General features: G+C 33.6%; 1 protein-coding gene and 1 pseudogene across 3 annotated transcripts in view; one reads left to right on the top strand and one right to left on the bottom strand.

Annotated features, from left to right (window-relative positions):
• Positions 1-261: 261 nt before the first annotated feature.
• Positions 262-18,417, bottom strand: part of MTO1 (mitochondrial tRNA translation optimization 1) — a 24,608-nt gene continuing 6,452 nt past the window's right edge. For 2 of the 3 annotated variants that reach the window (XM_015600404.2, XM_025042875.1), the window contains exons 2-12: positions 14,336-14,535; positions 14,120-14,237; positions 10,528-10,817; positions 8,551-8,663; positions 8,262-8,452; positions 7,897-8,027; positions 7,138-7,342; positions 6,886-7,057; positions 5,339-5,457; positions 2,023-2,183; positions 262-1,209 (exon numbers count right to left, since the gene is read on the bottom strand). In XM_015600404.2, coding sequence (XP_015455890.1) covers positions 1,048-1,209; positions 2,023-2,183; positions 5,339-5,457; positions 6,886-7,057; positions 7,138-7,342; positions 7,897-8,027; positions 8,262-8,452; positions 8,551-8,663; positions 10,528-10,817; positions 14,120-14,237; positions 14,336-14,530 — 1,857 coding nt within the window. In that variant the 5' untranslated portion in view covers positions 14,531-14,535 and the 3' untranslated portion in view covers positions 262-1,047. The remainder of the gene's footprint in view (positions 1,210-2,022; positions 2,184-5,338; positions 5,458-6,885; positions 7,058-7,137; positions 7,343-7,896; positions 8,028-8,261; positions 8,453-8,550; positions 8,664-10,527; positions 10,818-14,119; positions 14,238-14,335; positions 14,536-18,417) is intronic. The other variant, XR_003044479.1, reaches the window with a different exon arrangement.
• On the top strand, positions 10,149-10,267 carry LOC112474802 (annotated as a pseudogene).

Genomic DNA, 18,417 nt, shown 5'->3' on the forward strand with positions numbered 1-18,417 from the left:
ATGGGAGCCTCTCCCTAGGCTGACAACAGATCTGAGTTGGCATTTCCAGGGACAAGTTGGGCCCTCTGGCCTACTTGATTGTATTCAACCTCTAGTCTATCCACAAAGGTTGAGGTATCTAAGGAGCCAGCCAAAGGGCCCAGCTGATCATCCCGCCCTAACTTTGTGACCACGTATCATGGAAGTAATGGAGAGAAGGAGGAATGCCAGCACCATTCGCATTTTTCTGTCAATTCTGACTTAAAAACAGGGAAACATTAGTTACTCATTACTACGGATTTATTTTCAGTGTTAAGAAATCATGGCCATGACAGTTTCATAAGAAAATGTTATATAAAATAACTACCTTTACTTTATTCTCTCTTCCTTTATTCTGCCTTAACCAGGTTACCAAAAAGTTTTCCACCTTGTGGATGATAAGAAACTATGATGATTTCCAATTTTTCTATTTTATAGGGTTTTCATTAATGTACAAAGATAATTATCAGTGAGGATTTCTGCAGAAGTACAGAAATCTTAAAAGTCAACTTTCACCCTACATACTACATTTCAATACTGGAAATTAGCTGAATGATTCTGGATAATTTTGTATAGTTTCAAATTTTTAGCCCTAAGAATTTGAAGGCTTTGAAGTTGCCTCCTAACCTAGCATAACCAAGCAGAAGACTGCTAACTTTCAAAACAAGATAAAAGATAAGAATTTTAATTTGGTACATTTAATGGACAAAGTCCTAATGACTAGGCAAATCTGCAAGTTAGGACTTCGTTTTTCATCTTTAGTTTTAGGTCCACTATAATATCTCTCTTTAAAGAACTCTGCAGAGAGTTATATTAATAGGCTCATTGTATTAGAATACTCAGGGGACAGAGTATAAATTAAGAGTTCATAACTTTTCTTTCATATATACAAAAAAACACAATGATAATCTCCATAAATTAACAATGAAGCGATAATAACTAATAAGTTATTTTAACAGATGCTAAATAGAAATACTTATCTCCTACCTATACTCTTATACTTATTAAAAGTCTTCTATGAATAGAAAGTTATAACTCCCTCTCTTCAAGTTTGTTTGTATCATATAAGCATTGATTAGTTTTGGGCAATTCATTCACAGATGCCTGTCTTTGCTGAGTGGTCTTTACAAATCTGAGCAGATTGATGATGGCAGCAGGTGTCACTCCAGGTATACGACTAGCAGCCCCAATCTGTGAATTAAAACCACAAGAGAAATATAAAGTGAGCTATAGCAAATCAAATCAACTCTATATTCTTCCCAATAACAATTTATGTATTATAGTTAAAAAAATACTTTCAAAACTGTATTTTCAAAATAATTCTATAAAGTAGATAAACTTGATTGCTAATATCTTCATTTAAAAAAATTTTACCGACCATATTTTTGTTAAATGCTCCTTTATTTTATGAACCATTACTAAAACAAAACAAAACAACTCACTACCCATAAACTATAAGACACCATCAATTTTTAAGGTACAACTCAGATTCAGACATGTTAAAAATGTGCATCTTAGATTCAATATATATGGCATATCAGTCTTTAAAGATCTTTTAGAAGTTAAATACTATACACTACATAATAAAGTTTTAAATAGGCATTTACTGATCTATGTGAGTGTGTGCATCACAGCACACACATTCTCATACTCTTAGGCTAAAGAATGGGGTGGGGCAACCTCTTCAGTGCCCCTCTTTCTCCCAGTGGTTCCCAAGGCAACAGTATAGAACCCCTAAGAGGGAGTCAAGTAGTGATTTGAAAACCACTGAATTTATAATCAACCCAATTCTTGACTTCCAGTTATTTATTTAGACTAAGCTTTTTGTTAATCTCAGAAATGTACTGACATCTGTCATACAAAGAGATACTGAAAATAAGAAGTTAAGTTTTTTATGACAAAAGAAAACATTAGTTATGTGGCCACTGTAAATCCAGGTTTAAAAAGTTAAAGAACTGGCTCTTAATTTATAACCTATTCCTATCCCATTGCCTTTTTTCTTACTGTCTGTGGGCGACTGAAATGTAGCTTCTCTCGAACTTCACAGGACAAGGACACATCCTTGAGAGTCAAATAATCTAGATCTTTTGGTAGTTGGAGAGCTTCATCCCGTTGAATGTCCTTTATTTCTTGTTGCTGATGGAACAATACTGATTCATAAGTGGCTGGTGAATAAAATTAATTGTGATACTCAGATTATATTAATGACTTACATTTGTATAGCTTCTTACAATTTACAAAGAGCTTTTGCACACATCTCATTCAACACTTAACATCAAGAAATAGGTAGATTTTCCCTTTCACAGATGAGGAAACTGAAGCTAAGGTAAAAAGAGGGAGTTTCTTACATATTAACTACAACATTCTGTCTGATAGTTTATTGCATGTCCTTTTCTTTTCAAAAGTCTGGAAAATTAAAAATAAGAAAAATTGCTTTCGCTCCCAGTGCAAATTTTAGTGGAATATCCCTCAATAGGCTATGGGTTTGAATTTTAAGTTCTAAAGACAGGATGTTTCTTCAAGAAAATGGTTTTCCGAATTATGTTCAGATAAAGCTATGCTTTAAAAAAGTTGAAAGCCTCTTAGATAAAACAATTTAAATAATTTAACTACAGTTTTATTTAGAAGTGAAGTCAGAAAGATAATTCAGCCATTATTTTGTAATTAAAGTATTCTGTTCTTAGAAAAATAAATTCAAAACCTGTTTTAAAACCTAAATTGAAGTGGTCATTCTGTCCTGTTCAAGAAAACAAGTCTTCCCTAAAGGTTTTGGTACCTGCTTCCATCACCTGACTGGTAGCCAGAAAGTCTCAGCTCTAAATTACCAATGAATTATCCTCTGACAATGGGCACTTCATTACCTTTCTGGGCCTTAGCTTCTTTATCTAGAAATTTTAAAGGCTGACCTAGATGACTTTTGGTGGTCTTTATAGCAACAAAGGATAGTTGTGAAGTGCACAGGCCTTAGAGTCAGACAAACTAGGTTCAAATCCCAGCTCTGTCGCTCACCAGTTATATGACCTTGGATAAGTTGCCACTTATCTGTAAAATTAAGATAATAATTCTAATACTTATCCTTCACAGAATAGGTCTAAGTAAATACTCATATAAAGGGCTTAGCACAACATTATAATATAACAATCTAGTACAACAAATTGTAATATGATTTTATGATTCATAAATAAAATATAAATGAGATCATGGAATATAAATGATGTGCTATACATGTTAAAGGTATATTTATTTAATCTTTCAAATATGTATATAGCAAGATGAGAGATAATAAGTATAATCAGAAATTGATTTCTGCCCTCAAGAAACTGGTCTTCTAGTGGAGAATTTGAAAACCACTGATAGGTGTTACATTTTAACCTAGTGTAGTTTTTTTTAAGCCATGGATATAAATTAGTCTTTATCTAAAAACAAGTTAAAGATAATAATTCTGGATTATTCTAACCTAAACCTGGTGATTGGACAAACTAAAACTACAAACCAAGTTTAAAATATAGAATTCAATCACCTCTGCACAGGTCCTAAGAGCCTAAATGTTTAATAAAGTAAATTTTACTCAATAGAGAAATCATGATGTTAAAATAAAAGGTCAGCATCACTTATACATAAGTATAGTACCAATGTCTGGACAGTTGAAAGAATGATTTTTGAGTTTAGCAAGGTTTCCTTTTACTGCTAGACTTTTGTTAACTTGCATGGTAGGATGGTAGGTAGCACTCAGGTCATCCTATGAATGCAGTGAAAGCATAGCAAGATGATAGACCTCTCTGGAACTGGATGAAAATGCCACTAGTAGAAGGAATGCAGCATTCTTACTATCTTTGCAGGGTCCCAAGGAGCTTAAAGTAACTTTCCTGTTTGAACAGTCTATTATTATCTAACTTTTCCTACCTTCTCCTCATCTCATTCTGCTTGTCCCTGCCTTTTTCTCCACATAATTTTCCACCTTAGGAAGAAATATCTATCAAAATACAGAAGCTGATATTATTCTCAGTATTTTTATGTTTAAAATTTTTCACAATGAAAAACACAAAAAAATGCAATGTAACTACAGGTCATCTGTGGCTTTGATGGTCAGTACATGTGTACCATGTGTTATAATGTACAGAGAGGACTAGGATTTCTCTGATGCAAAATAAGTAAGTTAATGGTATTCCAGTATATTGTCAAAGCCAGAGATAGTATCATTTTTCTCATTATTAGAACACTAGATGGGGAAACTATAAAAAGGAAGTTCAAGGAAAGAAATTTTTTTTAAAGGAGAGCTTTATAATAGCACTTCCCAAATTTGAAATGTGCACACAAATCAACTAGGGATCTTGTTAAAATGCAGATGCTCACTCAGTGGGTCTGAGGTGGAGCCTGAGTTTCTACATTCCTAACAAGCTCCCACATGCCTCAATGCTCCTAGCCTGGGAATTTCACTTTGAGCAGCACAGAGCCTAAGACTATAGGAATAATGGCTCTTCTTGACATAGAGCTATTAATGGATCTGCTGTCCATTTATAATTTAGACAAATGGAAAAGAGTATATAGACATCTTAAAGAAAAATGAGACAGAAGACAAAACTCAGATCATGATAGTTTGCAGGATAGAAATGATCCAGAGCATTTTTTCACAAGACTGTAAGACCTGACTGCTTTCCATTTACCTGCCCTTCCCATTTTGGGAAAATTTGGTCTCAGTTCAGATCCCATGGTTACAGTATTTCCCTATCCCCAATGGTCAACAAGATGACATTGACACTGAGACTTCCTAGGAATGAGCCTGCCTAGCACTGTCACACCACACTATCTGACCAAAAGGATGGTCATCAATGCACCCTTCGGATTGATTGATGACCAAAAGGGGCAACTGTAGACAAAAAAGGGGTTCTATGGAAAGTAATCTCACAGGGGGATCAGATTATAAATTCCTAACTTGGGCAGGTCATGATTAGTCCCACCTCAGGCATGTAACTTTTTTGTAAAAGGTTTATTTTTGCCTTAATCAAGCCCTATCCATTGTTTCTGTGCATCTAGGTTAACATACCTTTGAAATAAGTAGTAACCACCCTCAAGAGAGCACAGAATATTGTTAACTATCCTGTAATCCAATCCCCATCCTGCTTTCTCTCTCCTCCATATAATCTTCCCTACCATCCCCTCCTTAATTTTAAATGCATATAAGGAGATGCACAACTTATTCCCCAGAGCATTTGAGATCTTGCTCCCTAGCATGTTGTCAGTTTGCCTCAAATAAACTCTTATAAAAATTCAAAAAATAAAAAAGATATAGACATCTTAAGTAAAAAAATGTATTTTCTACCTTCTATCTTCAGTCTTTCAGCTACCTCTCTACATTTAGTGTACTTTTTCAAGGGCTCTGGAACAGCCCTGGCCAGCAACTCCATATCAACCTCTTCATACTTCAGAACATCTAGAGCTCTGCAAATACACAAAAATGTCATTATCATTAGGGTCCATATCATATAAGGCATGTTAAGAAAACATGTTAAGGCATGTTATTCCTTAGAAATAATGTCAGAATAAATACTATCAAAAGCTATACTTGAAACTAAAAATAAAATACTAAAAAAATAATATCAAAAGATACTCCTAATTCTTTCCAAGTACAGTGAGCAAATGTGGCAGCATCTGCATCATAATAGGATCTCAATAAGAAGAGTATGTGATTAGGACCCACTCAAAGGAGATATAAGTTGTTAGTAAAGATTACATTGCTATAATCCATTTGCCTGACCTTTCTTGTAAGGACAGAACATACTCTGATAACAAAGGTTTGACTGAATTCCCTAAGAATTGACAACTAAACCATGTTAAGCCCATGTCCTATGAATGAATCATCCTTTTCCATTCTCAGAACAAGCTAAAGGAGATCTCTCCTGCTTCCTCCAAGTGCAAAATATTCTGTAGTGTCTCTCATTTTGTTTGGTTCTCACAAGGCCTCACTGATCTGTACAGTTGTTCCTTCGTTAATTTTATTTTTATTTACTAACTTCGATCTTTCCCTCTTTTAACAGATTGCCTTTTTGATAAATTCCATCCACCTAAAACTTATTAAACTCATTAATTATTCAAGTCAACACAAAGTTAGATCTGCCCATTCATGGGTCCCACATCTTGCCAGGCCTCCCACCAACCTTCATTATAGCTCATTCTGTTACCGCAGTCATGCATTATCACCCTTTGCGGACGGTTGACTCATCTCTCCCTCAGATGGCCTGCTCTAGGAAAGTCCAGAAATCCTCCCCCAGTGAGGAACTGTCAACTAACTAGAGGCTTTATCATATAAGCTACACTGAAACCATATAACCCAAAGTTCCAAAATGGAAATGGTTGTCAAATTCACTGACAGTGAAACATACCTCCTAATGACTAACCAAAAAAAGAATCTAGCAGGATGGTGACCTCAGAGAAAATCCCTTGACCATCTAACTATTAAAACCTTTTAAAAGATCATTTGTTTACATGGCTTGGAGCTGTTCTCAGGTCCAGACTTCAAGACATGTTTTGAATCAAGCCTAAGCCTCAGAATGCAGAGGTCTGACCATTAAGTCCACAAAAATCCCTCACAAGGAAAATATGGTTTAAAAAAAAGGTAAAATATACTGGGGACCCAGTCCCCTCCCCCCAACAGACAGAAGTTATATAAAAAGTAAAAAGAATAATTTAGAATCATAAATATTTTTAATACTTTATAAAAATAGGTAAGTTACATTTAAAGGATTTTGAAAAAAAGCCAAAAGCAAGCTTCATTTAAAATGTGCAGGTAGGGAGTCTACAGGTAATGTCTCTCTGAAATGATCTCATTTTTCTTTAAAAATGAGAAAGGTCTATATTAAAAATTCATACCTGAGATGCACACTTTTACCCATACTTATAGAAGCCTCTGGGATTAACTTTTTCCATTTAGAACTTAAAAACTCAATGGATTTTAGCACAGAAATGCCTTCTTCTAAAGAAGACTTCATCCAAGAAGCTCTTTCATATCGTTGTTGGGACACACAGCCAGCTTCCCTATACCCTAGAAGAGGGAAGGAGAAAATGCAATGAGAGAGGCGTGAAGAAGAGTAAATCTAGTTGCTGGACTCGGTGAAGAGTTACCTCGGAATGTGAGCCTGCTGTCAGCATTATCAGGGCGCAGTGACAAACGGAACTCTGCTCGGCTGGTAAACATTCGGTATGGCTCGTTGGTGCCCAGGGTGGTGAGGTCATCAATCAAGACTCCTATGTAGCCTTCTGTTCGACTTATGACAAAAGGTGGCTTGCTTCTGACCCGAAGACTTGCATTGATTCCAGCTATCACACCCTACAAGAGGACTGAAATGTTTCAAAGGCCATTATGAACTGAACAAAGAGCTATCCTATTTAGAACACTACCTGGAAAAAACAGCATGGGGCAGTAAGAAAGTAGGCACTGCCCAGAAGGAACAAAATAGAGGTAGAAAATGTGATCCTTATTCAGAAACAGAATATGGGTAATGTACCAATTTACAATATGATTCGTTGTTTTCAAAATATATTCCTGAAAGGCATAGATGTGCTAATCTTTTTTAAAAAAATCCACCTGTAAAACTTTTCTAGGCTTTTTCCTCTTACAAGTAAAAATATAACTTCCCTCTTAAAAGCAATAATAAATAATTTTCAATAAAGTTATGTTAAAAGATAAATAAAACCACAATTCTTTTTTTAAATCCTATTGTATACAGTAGCCATTTCCATATACCCTAAAACAGAAATAAGTCTTCTATTAGAGTTATGAGTTATATCGAAGATCTATATAATTATTATAACAGACGTTAAAAGGAGGAACATCAGTTAAATAGTCTCTTTCTGTTTACATTAACATTTGAACAAACTTACTTGAGCTGCAGCTTCCTCATAACCAGTAGTGCCATTTATCTGTCCAGCGAAGAAGAGCCGTTGCACCAAATGAGTCTCGAGGGAAGGAGTGATCTGACGGGGGTCTAAGTAATCATACTGAACCCCGTAGCCTGACCAAAGAATAAATGGTACGAAATAAGTAAACACAGAGGTAAATTTGCCTCAGGGTACAGATGCAAAGATTATCATTAAATGCTCTTCAAAATCGAAGACTATTTTAAATGCATAGATGTTGGGCTTTGTCTTCTGAGGCTCTGAGCAACCATGACTGTAGCTAAGATCTCCTTACTGCCAGCTAAGGCGATGCTGAGCTCATGCTGAAGGGCAGCTGTGATTCTCTTTACCTGGATGGATTATTTTAGCTTTCTCCAAACCTCTGATGCACGTGATCATTTTCTCTTGTAATTCAACTGGTAGTGTCACAGATAACCCTTGGGGGTAGATGAGGTCAGAATCCATTCCTTCAGGTTCCAACCAAACCTGATGTACACGGTTTGGAAAACGTAAAACCTTTGATTCAATAGAGGGGCAGTATCTAGAACAGGACATTTAAATTTAAAAAATTAATGAAACAAACAAATGAGAGTCGACATCATTCCTTAAAGTAACTGAGCAGTGATAGTTTGTCCTTACCGGGGCCCTCTTGTGGTTTCCTTAATGTGACTATTAAGATGAAGATTCTCAAGGACAATCTCATCCACTCTAGGGTTGGTGTGAGTCAAGTAACATGGCAGCTGATCCTCTGGCTAAAACACAGAAACTAGTTAAAATATTGTTTTGCTTTTCTACTGGTTTACCTCTTATTCAAATAATATGTGCTTACTTTTATAGACATTAAATCTGTGCATAATACCAACTGAGTATGACTTATGAAGTATTCTTGCCAAAAACGACCTAAAAGATAAACCTAAATTTTGGCAAGCCTCTAGATCTACCAGTTTACAGAAAATTAAAGAGGATGGAGAAATATATTTAAGACACTGGAGGGATGAAATCAGACAAATCTAAAATGTGGGATCTAGAGAACAAATGACTTTTTTCCCCACATATAAATGTCAAAAAAAAAAAAAAGAGAGAGAACTGTTATAAGATAATATCCAATGTAATATATGAACCTTATTTGGTTCCTGGATCAAATAAAACAACTGTAAAAAACATTTAAAATAAACTGTAAACATTTTAAATAAACGTTTTAAGGCAACTGTCAAAAATAAGTACGGAAAACTGAACACTGAGAATTGGATAATGTTAAGAAATTATGTTTTGCTGGGTGTGATAATGGTATAATGGTTTGTTCTTACAAAGTTTTTAATTATTAAAGACATATACCAAAGTATTTATAAGTGAAATGATATGATGTCTAGGATTGTTGCTTTACAATTCAGCAAGAAGAAAGTACTGAGGGAAGATAAAACAAGAATGCCAAAAAATGTTATTTGTTGAAGCTGAGTGATGGACATAGATTCATTATACAGTTTTTTCTACTTTCTGTAAACTTAAAAATTTATGATAAAAAGTTTTAAAATACACATACTAAGAAAGTATCATCACAATTTACATTCACCAAAGCAAAAATATAAAAGTGACTTTTCAAAATTACAGAATATTTGAGCCACTTATCAGAATAACACTCCTCAGAAACTAGGACCATCAGTTTTTAGTCCTCAATTCTAAGCACACAATATATTTTTTAAATTCAAAAGACAGACAAAAGTAGCTTTTACTCTTCAAAAATATCAGTATCATGAAAGACTGAGGAACTGTTTCAAATTAAAGAAAAATTACAATTAAAAGCAATATGTGATTCTAGATTGGAAAAAAAAAGGTTGCTATAAAGGATAGTATTGGGACGATTAGCAAAATCTGACTATGGACTTTATATTAAATAACCGTACTTCATCAATGTTAAATTACCTGAATTTCATCACTGTATCAAGGTTATATTAGAGAATGTTTTTGTGCTTAGTTGAGATACAGACAGAAGTTATTAGAGATAAAGGGTCATGATCTCTGTGACGTACTCTTAAATATTTCAGGAAAAAAAAGTATAAATGTGTATACTACTGTTTTATACATATATATAGATGGAGAATAAGAGGGAGAGGGACAAAAGGAAAGAGAAATAAATATGTTAAAATATTAACAGTGGGTGCATTTCAATGCTTTATAGGTTGTTTTAATAGTCTTCCAACTTTTCAGTAGGTCTCAGACTGTTTCAAAAAGCTTAAATAATCTATGGCCATGCCACCCTCAACGAGCCTGATCTCATCTGATCTCGGAAGCTAAGCAGGGTCAGGCCTGGTTAGTACTTAGATGGGAGACCACCTAGGAATACCAAGTGCTGTAGGCATAAAAAAAAAAAAAAAAAAGAGAATGTAAATATATATATCAAAAGCTTAAATAGGCAAAGTTATTGAAGTAATGAATTTAATACACAATTAGCCAAATTAGCTAATCCTTTTAAAGACCACATTTTGAACCCTAATAGTGATGTAAAGTGAACTGCTACCAAAAACTAAGTGACTAACTAAATGAATGGTTAGGCTATATCCTGCCGTGAATAGCTAAACTAATATCGCTGTAAAGCCGGGTTTTCACAAATGATCTTACCTTAATCCACACTGTTTCATTAATAAAGCTGAATGGTATTGATGGATTATCTGGTGTCTGCTTGTTTAGAATGCTAAAATTAATGGACTCTTTGGCAATTCGGGGCGGAGTCCCAGTCTTCAATCTTCCCACCACAAACCCCAAGTTCTCTAGAGTCTGAGCCAACCCTATGGAAGGCTGATCCCCTAAACGTCCTGCTGGATACATCTCCAATCCAATTACAATCATGCCTCTCAGAAATGTCCCAGTGGTCAGAATCACGCTATCTGCATATATTTTGCTTCCATCCGCTAAAGGAAAAGAAAGGAGAGTAAAAATTGTGTTCTAATTTTTACCACAGATCAAAGTGGAATGTGACTATTTTACATTAGAACTACAGAAAAACTTTGTCTATAGAAACTTGATAAAAAATTTTAAATGAGTAAAAAGGCTATATGTTATCAATCTCAAGAATCCAAGAAAGCTGGGAGAATATAACATGCTATCAACAATTCACATGTTCCTATAATCACACCAGCAATGAAAATGATTAAATCAGTCCATTTAAAAATTAGTTAATTTTAGATTTCTGGTTAAATATTACAGACTGTCTAACATGATTTGTTCTCCCCCTTGAAACACCAAGAAAATGAAATAAAGGGGCAAAAAAGGTATAAAACCACAATGACAAGTAATGGGAAAGAATCTGTCAAAAGATGATACATTTCAAAATATATTTGGAAGACAGAAAGTGGTTGGAAGAGTGATCTAGCAGCAGGGAGAAGACTATACCTCAAACATCTGAAGAAACCATACCAATGAAGATGAACTAATTTGCCCTATAAAGGTCCAGAAATTGGAGAAGTGAGAGTAAGAACTGAGAAATGTAGGAATGAAGCTTAGGGTCAAAATTAAGAGAAACAGTTGAAATCTACATATAAAGGTTTTATCTACAGACAGCTCTACCTTACAGGAAAATTCATGTTTATTCTTCAGGTAATGGGGAGTCACAATTTAATGGGTACAGAATTTCAGTTACAATGATGAAAATGTTGTAGAGATGGACAGTGGCAACAGCTATACAACATTACGAATGTACTTAATGGCACTGCATTGTACACTTAAAAATGGCTTAAATGGCAAATTTTGTTATATACATTTTACCACAATAAAAATTGTATTACTGAGCCTATAAAATATAGACATGGTAAAAAAAAATAGCATTTAAAGATATTAAATTAACAAAAGTATAAATAATTTAAAAGTAAAAAGGTCTATACTAATAATAAAAACACAATCATTAAATCTGGAGAGGATAGGAGGCAGGAGAGAGAAAAAGAAATGAAAATAAACTATTTTAGTTACTGTTCACAGGCAAAACCGGTTAAAAATATCTATGAAGATACATATATATGAACAGATAGAAAGACTAGACAAGAAACCAGTAATGCTCCCAAGGAAGAAAACTGATTGGCTGAGAGACAAGATGAGAAAGAGATCATCTTTTTATTTAACATTCTTTTGTCCCTTTTAAACTGTTTACCATGTATATATATTCCCCATTCAAAAAAAATTAATAAATCTATAATAAAAATTAATTTTAAAACAAGGAAATTAAATCAAGATTTGTATTTTAAATGAGCTTTCTCCAGCACAGCTCCTCTCACACCGTTTTGTTCCCAGGCAGCCATATTAGTCCTCTAGGCAGAAGACTGATTCTTCTCCTGAGAACTAACAGACATCGATATTTGGGATTTCCCCAACACAAAGACCAGTTCAATTCCTAATCACCAGACTATAGAGTACATCAAGCAATACAATTAACTGTGCACTAACAAATCTTCCAATCGGTGTTTTAGTTCTTCATTCAAAAAAATCTTAACAGAAACCAAAGTTCTCGAGACACTTGAAGGAAGAAAGCTGTGTACATGAAAGTAAGCAGCCCAAATAAACAAACAATAGAGAAATCTGGAGAAAATATACAGATCAGAAGGAAACTTCAAAAATTGATCATTAAAATCCTCCTATAGATTAAAGAAGATATCAAACTCAGAAACAAAGAACAAGAGGCTAAAAGGAAAATTCCTAAGAAAATATGGCAAAATGACAAAAAATAAAAATTAAAGAAATCTAGAAGACCAATCCAGGAAAGGACAGAAGTTACAGAAAGAGAGCATGGAGAAATAGAAGGAAATAGCTCAGAAATCAGGGACACAGATTTCTAGCTTAAGGACACCTAGTACTCCAGTATAATGAGTGAACAAAGACCACACTGAGGAACATCATTTAAAAATTTCAGAACATCTGAGACAAATTCAAGATCCTAGAAGCTCTTAGAAAGGGAAAAAAATGTCACATACAAAAAAAATTTAAGTCAATATGCACTGAGCTGCTTCTAAGCAAAACTGGAAGCTAGAACGTGGTGGAGCAAGACTGTCAAAATTCTCAGGAAAAAAGATTTAAACAAGAATTCTATTCTCAGCCAAATTAAGAGTCAAGTCTAAGGAGAGAATAATACATTTTCAGATATGGAAAGACTCAAAAACCTACCTCGCATGCATCTTTTTTTGGGAAGCTACTGGAAGATGTGATCCAGCAAAACGAGGTATTAAAAAAGAGACAGACTGGAGTCCCAGGAAACAAGGGATGATGTAACAGCAAAAAAGTAAAAAGAAGTCTCGAAATGACATTTGTGCACAAAGCCTAGAGAATAATTGTTCTGACTATAACAGATGAGTTGCGGGGGGTTGTGAAAGTTGATATCTCTGGGAGGTAAGCATCAAAGAAAAAAACGATTGATAGATTATTTGAGCATTGAGAAAATGAAAGTTTTCTGATGAAAAAGTTGAACAGGTATACAGGTGGAATAAGCAAATAAAAAATAAAGCAATTATTAACCCAAAGCAAAACAAAGAGTTTTATGAAAGAAAACAAACATAATACACTAATTGGAGCTGCAGTAAATAATATTTAGTCATAATAATATAAATATTATAAACCAAATTTTGTGGTATAATTATATTGGAAGGATAGAGGAAAGGAAAGCAGGGAATTAAAGAGAGCTACCATTAAAAAAAGTTAATAGATAATGTCTACGACTGATAATTTAGGGAGTAAAAATATGAGCATATTGTTTAGAAGTATAGATCAGAAGTGATAGCTAAAAAAGTTGAAGCGGTTGGGTCTGTAGAGGGGATATAGAGATAATTGTTTATCCATGCAAATTTTTAAATTATATTTGATTTTTGTAAAAATTATGTGTTATTTTGATTAAAAAATTAATACATTATTTAAATAAAAAACATACTCTCATAAAATATAAATTTAAAAAATTTAAAGTCAGAACTAGGAAAAATAATAAAACAGAAAGACGGAGAGAATAAGACAATTATGCAGGCTATAAAGTCCTACACTAAGATGGTAAAGATGAGCCTATAATTTGACTAAGTATCACAAAGGCCAACATGAAGGAGAAATAATGTTTTTATACTGTTTCATCATCTATGAAAACACAACAATTTCCTAGAATAAGCAAAACATCTCCATTCTGCTCTAAAATAACTTGCTTACATGGAGTCTGATACTGTTATTATCATCTATAACTAGTACGTACCCAAAACAACACCACTGACACGGCATTTCCCAGTGTGCTCAGGTTCTGGTTCTGTAAGAATAAGATTTTCTACAGCTCCCTCCCGAACAGTAAGCAGCCGTGTATTTAGGATTTCTTTCTGTCAAAAGAAAGAAACAATAGGATTTCTTTCTGTCAAAAGAAAGAAACAGTTAAACAATCACTACAATCTCTGCTGTCTTCATGCCCTATTTTTACCTGCATGTTCTGCTTATAGAGTTTCCTATCAATTTGAGCTCTCAGACCCCAAACAGCTGGTCCCTTGCGGCGGTTTAATACTTTGAAATGTACACCAGACTGGTCACAGATTCGAGAACACAGGCCATCCAAAGCATCAACTTCCCTCATTAAATGTCCCTTTCCAATGCCACCAAAGGAAGGATTACAGGACATCTGACCTAAAGAAAACAGACATAAACAAAATAAATATATGAGCACCTTGCAATAGTTATAATGGGGAAATATCTGTACAAGTGACTAGAATCTCCTCATGTGATAAAAAATAAAAAACTTGAAATAAACTCTTAAAAGAAAATTCCAAAGTCTCAATGGGATGCAAGAGTTATTCAGGGCATTTTGGAAGATAAACCATTGGCTGTAGTTTCAATTCTTTCTTTGATGCATATTTTTACTGTTTCATTAGGTTGCCTTCTCCTCTAAAATTTGGTTTTGAAATCCCTACCTCATACAATCTTTCCCAATCAAGCATACTTTTAAGAGTCCCTTGGCACTAGTTCACTCTTATAATCAATATGCCTTCCATAAATGCCATCTGCTGTTTTCTTTTTGCTTATTTTGCATAAATAATTAAATTATAAGCTTCCTCAAAGTGGACACCATATTTTATACCTTTGTATTGTCTACACAGTGAGGCTGAATAGCACTGTGATTAGGAGCATAGGTTAGGAGGGAAAGACCTTGCTCCAATTCCTAAATCTATCACTTACAATCTCTGTGATTTTGGCAAGTTATCTCAGTTCTGTACTTCAGTTTGCTACTGTAATAACAGGGATGACAGCTGCAATAGATTATTTCCCTCCTTCCTTTGATATAGAATCACAATTTCATTTAAGTAAACACTCTCCTCTATGAGGCTTTGTGTTTAGGGAGTGAGACCTAAACTCAGAGTACGGGTAAATCTTTATTGATCTAAAGTAATCATAGTAATCCTGTTCCTACTTGCCAGTGTCTGGTTTAAGTGTGGGTTAAGCTGCTGTGGGGAGGGGTCTCTAAGAAAGCGCCCCCCCCATCCCCCGCACACAAAGAGATAGAAGTAAAAAGGGGGAAAAAAAACCTTTCTCTGCTGAAAGCTGTCATCTCTGGAAGTGACACCTGGAACTGTTATAGCCATTTTACAATCATAAGGATAGCTGGAAGGAATCTGAATTCCTGGATATTGTGACAATGCTGAATTAAGCAACCTTAGAGCTGATCTACCTGCAGACTTCTTGTTAGAAAATAAATTCTCCTTTTTGTTTAAACTAACTGAAGAAGAATTTGTTACTTGCAAAATGAGATAGTGTACATAAAGCAATTAGCACAGTATCTGGAATAGAGTAAGCAATAAATAACAATTACTAATAGTTTTAATTTATTTCCCAGGTCGATGTAAAATATTCTTTGCTTCTGATCTTAACTTTTGAAAAATCACAATTTCTTTAAATTATTTTTTTACATTTATTTTAATCATAATTAATTTTCCTTCACCAGCATCGTTAAAAATTCTTCTAATTATTTTCTCAAATGTGTAAAAAGTTTACTATTTATAAAAGTATCATTACATGGATATCTTAGAAAAGTGCTCCAAACAGTGTTTAAAATCAATAAGTATAAATAGTAAATATTTATCCTATCATTGAATTTATATGAAAGCAATTGGTTTGCATTCCTGAGTTCTTAGTCAATATTTTATTTCACATACAAATGTGAAACTATTTTATTAAAGAAATATAAAAAATAAGAAGTAGAGAGAATAGTGTAATTAATTCCCAATTATTGACTCAGGTCTTTTATAGCTCAATGCACTTCCCTCTTTCCTAGAATTATAACAACTGTAAATATTTCAGACAAGGCTTTTTTGTTTTAAAAAATGACTAAATCACACCTAAAACATTTGAACTGTTTATTAATGGATAAGTAACCAAAATAAAAACTGGAAATGTGGAATGACATCACAAGGTATGATTTTTTTCTATTACTCTGTACTACTTTTAAGTAATCCTCTTCCCATCTTCAGAGAGGAAACATTTCAGATACTTTTAGATCAGTAGTTTGTGATGTTTTGCTTAGTAAACATTAAAAATAAACAAATAAAACAATAGAAATGTATTTCCAATTCTCTACTGTTCTCAGTACTGTGTTGTTTTATATCCACCTAACCTCACACATTTAAATTATGTCTGTCTCCTAGAGCATTGCTGTTTTAGATATAGCTACTCATCAAAATGACTTAGCTTTTTTTTTTTAACTCTTATTACATATCAGTTAATTTTTTAAAAATATCTGAATCCGACTAATTTCTGACATTTTCTCAATGTTTGATCCCCAGAAATGAGTCTCTTCATACATAGAATAAAAGCCCTACAAAAACTAAGAAGAAACTATTGAAATTCTACCACTTTTTTATATTGTTAAACTGGACAACTTCTAAGCACTTTTTGAATTGGTGTACTATATTATACCTATTTATACAATTTACATGTGTAAAAGTCAAGTGCAAAGAAATCATCTTTTTAAATTGCTAAAAACTTTTTCTCAAAGAAATACATGTATCAATGTTGAGCCCCTCTCCTTATAGGCATAAAAGTTGAACATGTCACTCTTTTGCTTAGCTCTCAAAATGTCTCAACATAGAACTCTACGAAGCCAGCGTTCATTCCCAATCATTTGGAGTTGGAATAAGCAGCTCTGTTGGTCATTTGTGCTCTTAAATAGAGGCTATTAACATCCCATGTGTGGTACCAGTAGTTGGACTGGGCAGTGGCAGAAGAAATGAGTCCATTTTCCACTCTGCTAAAGAATTTAAGTTGGCTATGTAGAAAAGCTTATAGTAAAATAGTTAACATCTGACCACTTAATATGAGCTAGGCACTATGCCAGATGAGTTCCATATGTTTTCTGACTTAAACTTTACAGCAACTTGATGAGGTTGGTACTATTATTTCTACATCATAGAGAAAGAAACAGCCTTAGATAAAATGTCCCTTGTCCAAGGTCACATAGATAGTACACTGTGGAGCCTGGATTAAAGGTCAGAAAGTCTAACAACCTCTTTAACATTCTTCATAAAATGCATAGGTGATACAGAACAGATAGAATAAACACTCAGAGGCTTGTCTCTTTTGGTGTGAAGACAAAAGACAGTTTGCCAAAAAAAAATTATTTTCCAGGTTAGTATAAAAAAACACTTTCTGCCTCTGACTTCACTAACGGTAGATAATATGACTGAATCACGACTGGGTAATTCATGCATTCTGTATTCTTTTAGAAGTTCAACCTTCTAAGCCAAAACTATCTGAGGCCAAGTAGAAATAGTTGAAACTCCACTATATCAAATTACCTTAAAAAATGAAACTTTGATTTTAAGACAGAATTGTTATTCACTAAGCTCATCTATAAGAGGTATTAAAATATCTCTGAAATACATTTATTTAAAAACCTAGATCATATTTTGCTGAGAATATGAATATGGGATTTTAAAATTAATTAATTTATTTTAAATAGTTTCAAGTATACAGTACATTGGTTAGACATTTATATTGTTTATAAAACAATTGAATATGGGTTTTGATGGGAATCCCTTTATCCCTGACAGAACTAAATTACTTATATTGTATAACTATCATCTTAGTTGAATAATACTTTTTTGTTCATTAGATTTTTTGTTTTGAAAAGTAGTATAAGTGATATTACATAATAAGCAAAATGTAATCATTCTGGCAATCATATAGACCTTCCTCCAAAAAAAAAAAAAATCGCTGTTAAGTTTATATTTCACGACAGTTACGATCTGGATGGTAACTTTTAAAAAATATTTCAATTGGATTTTGTTAACCAATGTCACCATAAAAACAACTTTTTTTAAAGAAATAATAGGAAGGAAAAAATATTTCAGTACACAAATATGTGATTTATACATGATTTTTACAAAACACAGCTAATATTTTAATCACTGTTCACTTTTAAGCAAAATGCAGGAGGAAAGACATAGGCATGCATAATTTACAAGATACAGTCTTAGCATATATCATGATGATAGAGAGCGGTCCTGCTTTAAATTA

Source organism: Pteropus alecto, unplaced genomic scaffold (genome assembly GCF_000325575.1).
Source record: "Pteropus alecto unplaced genomic scaffold, ASM32557v1 scaffold7, whole genome shotgun sequence".
NCBI classification, from domain to species: domain Eukaryota; kingdom Metazoa; phylum Chordata; class Mammalia; order Chiroptera; family Pteropodidae; genus Pteropus; species Pteropus alecto.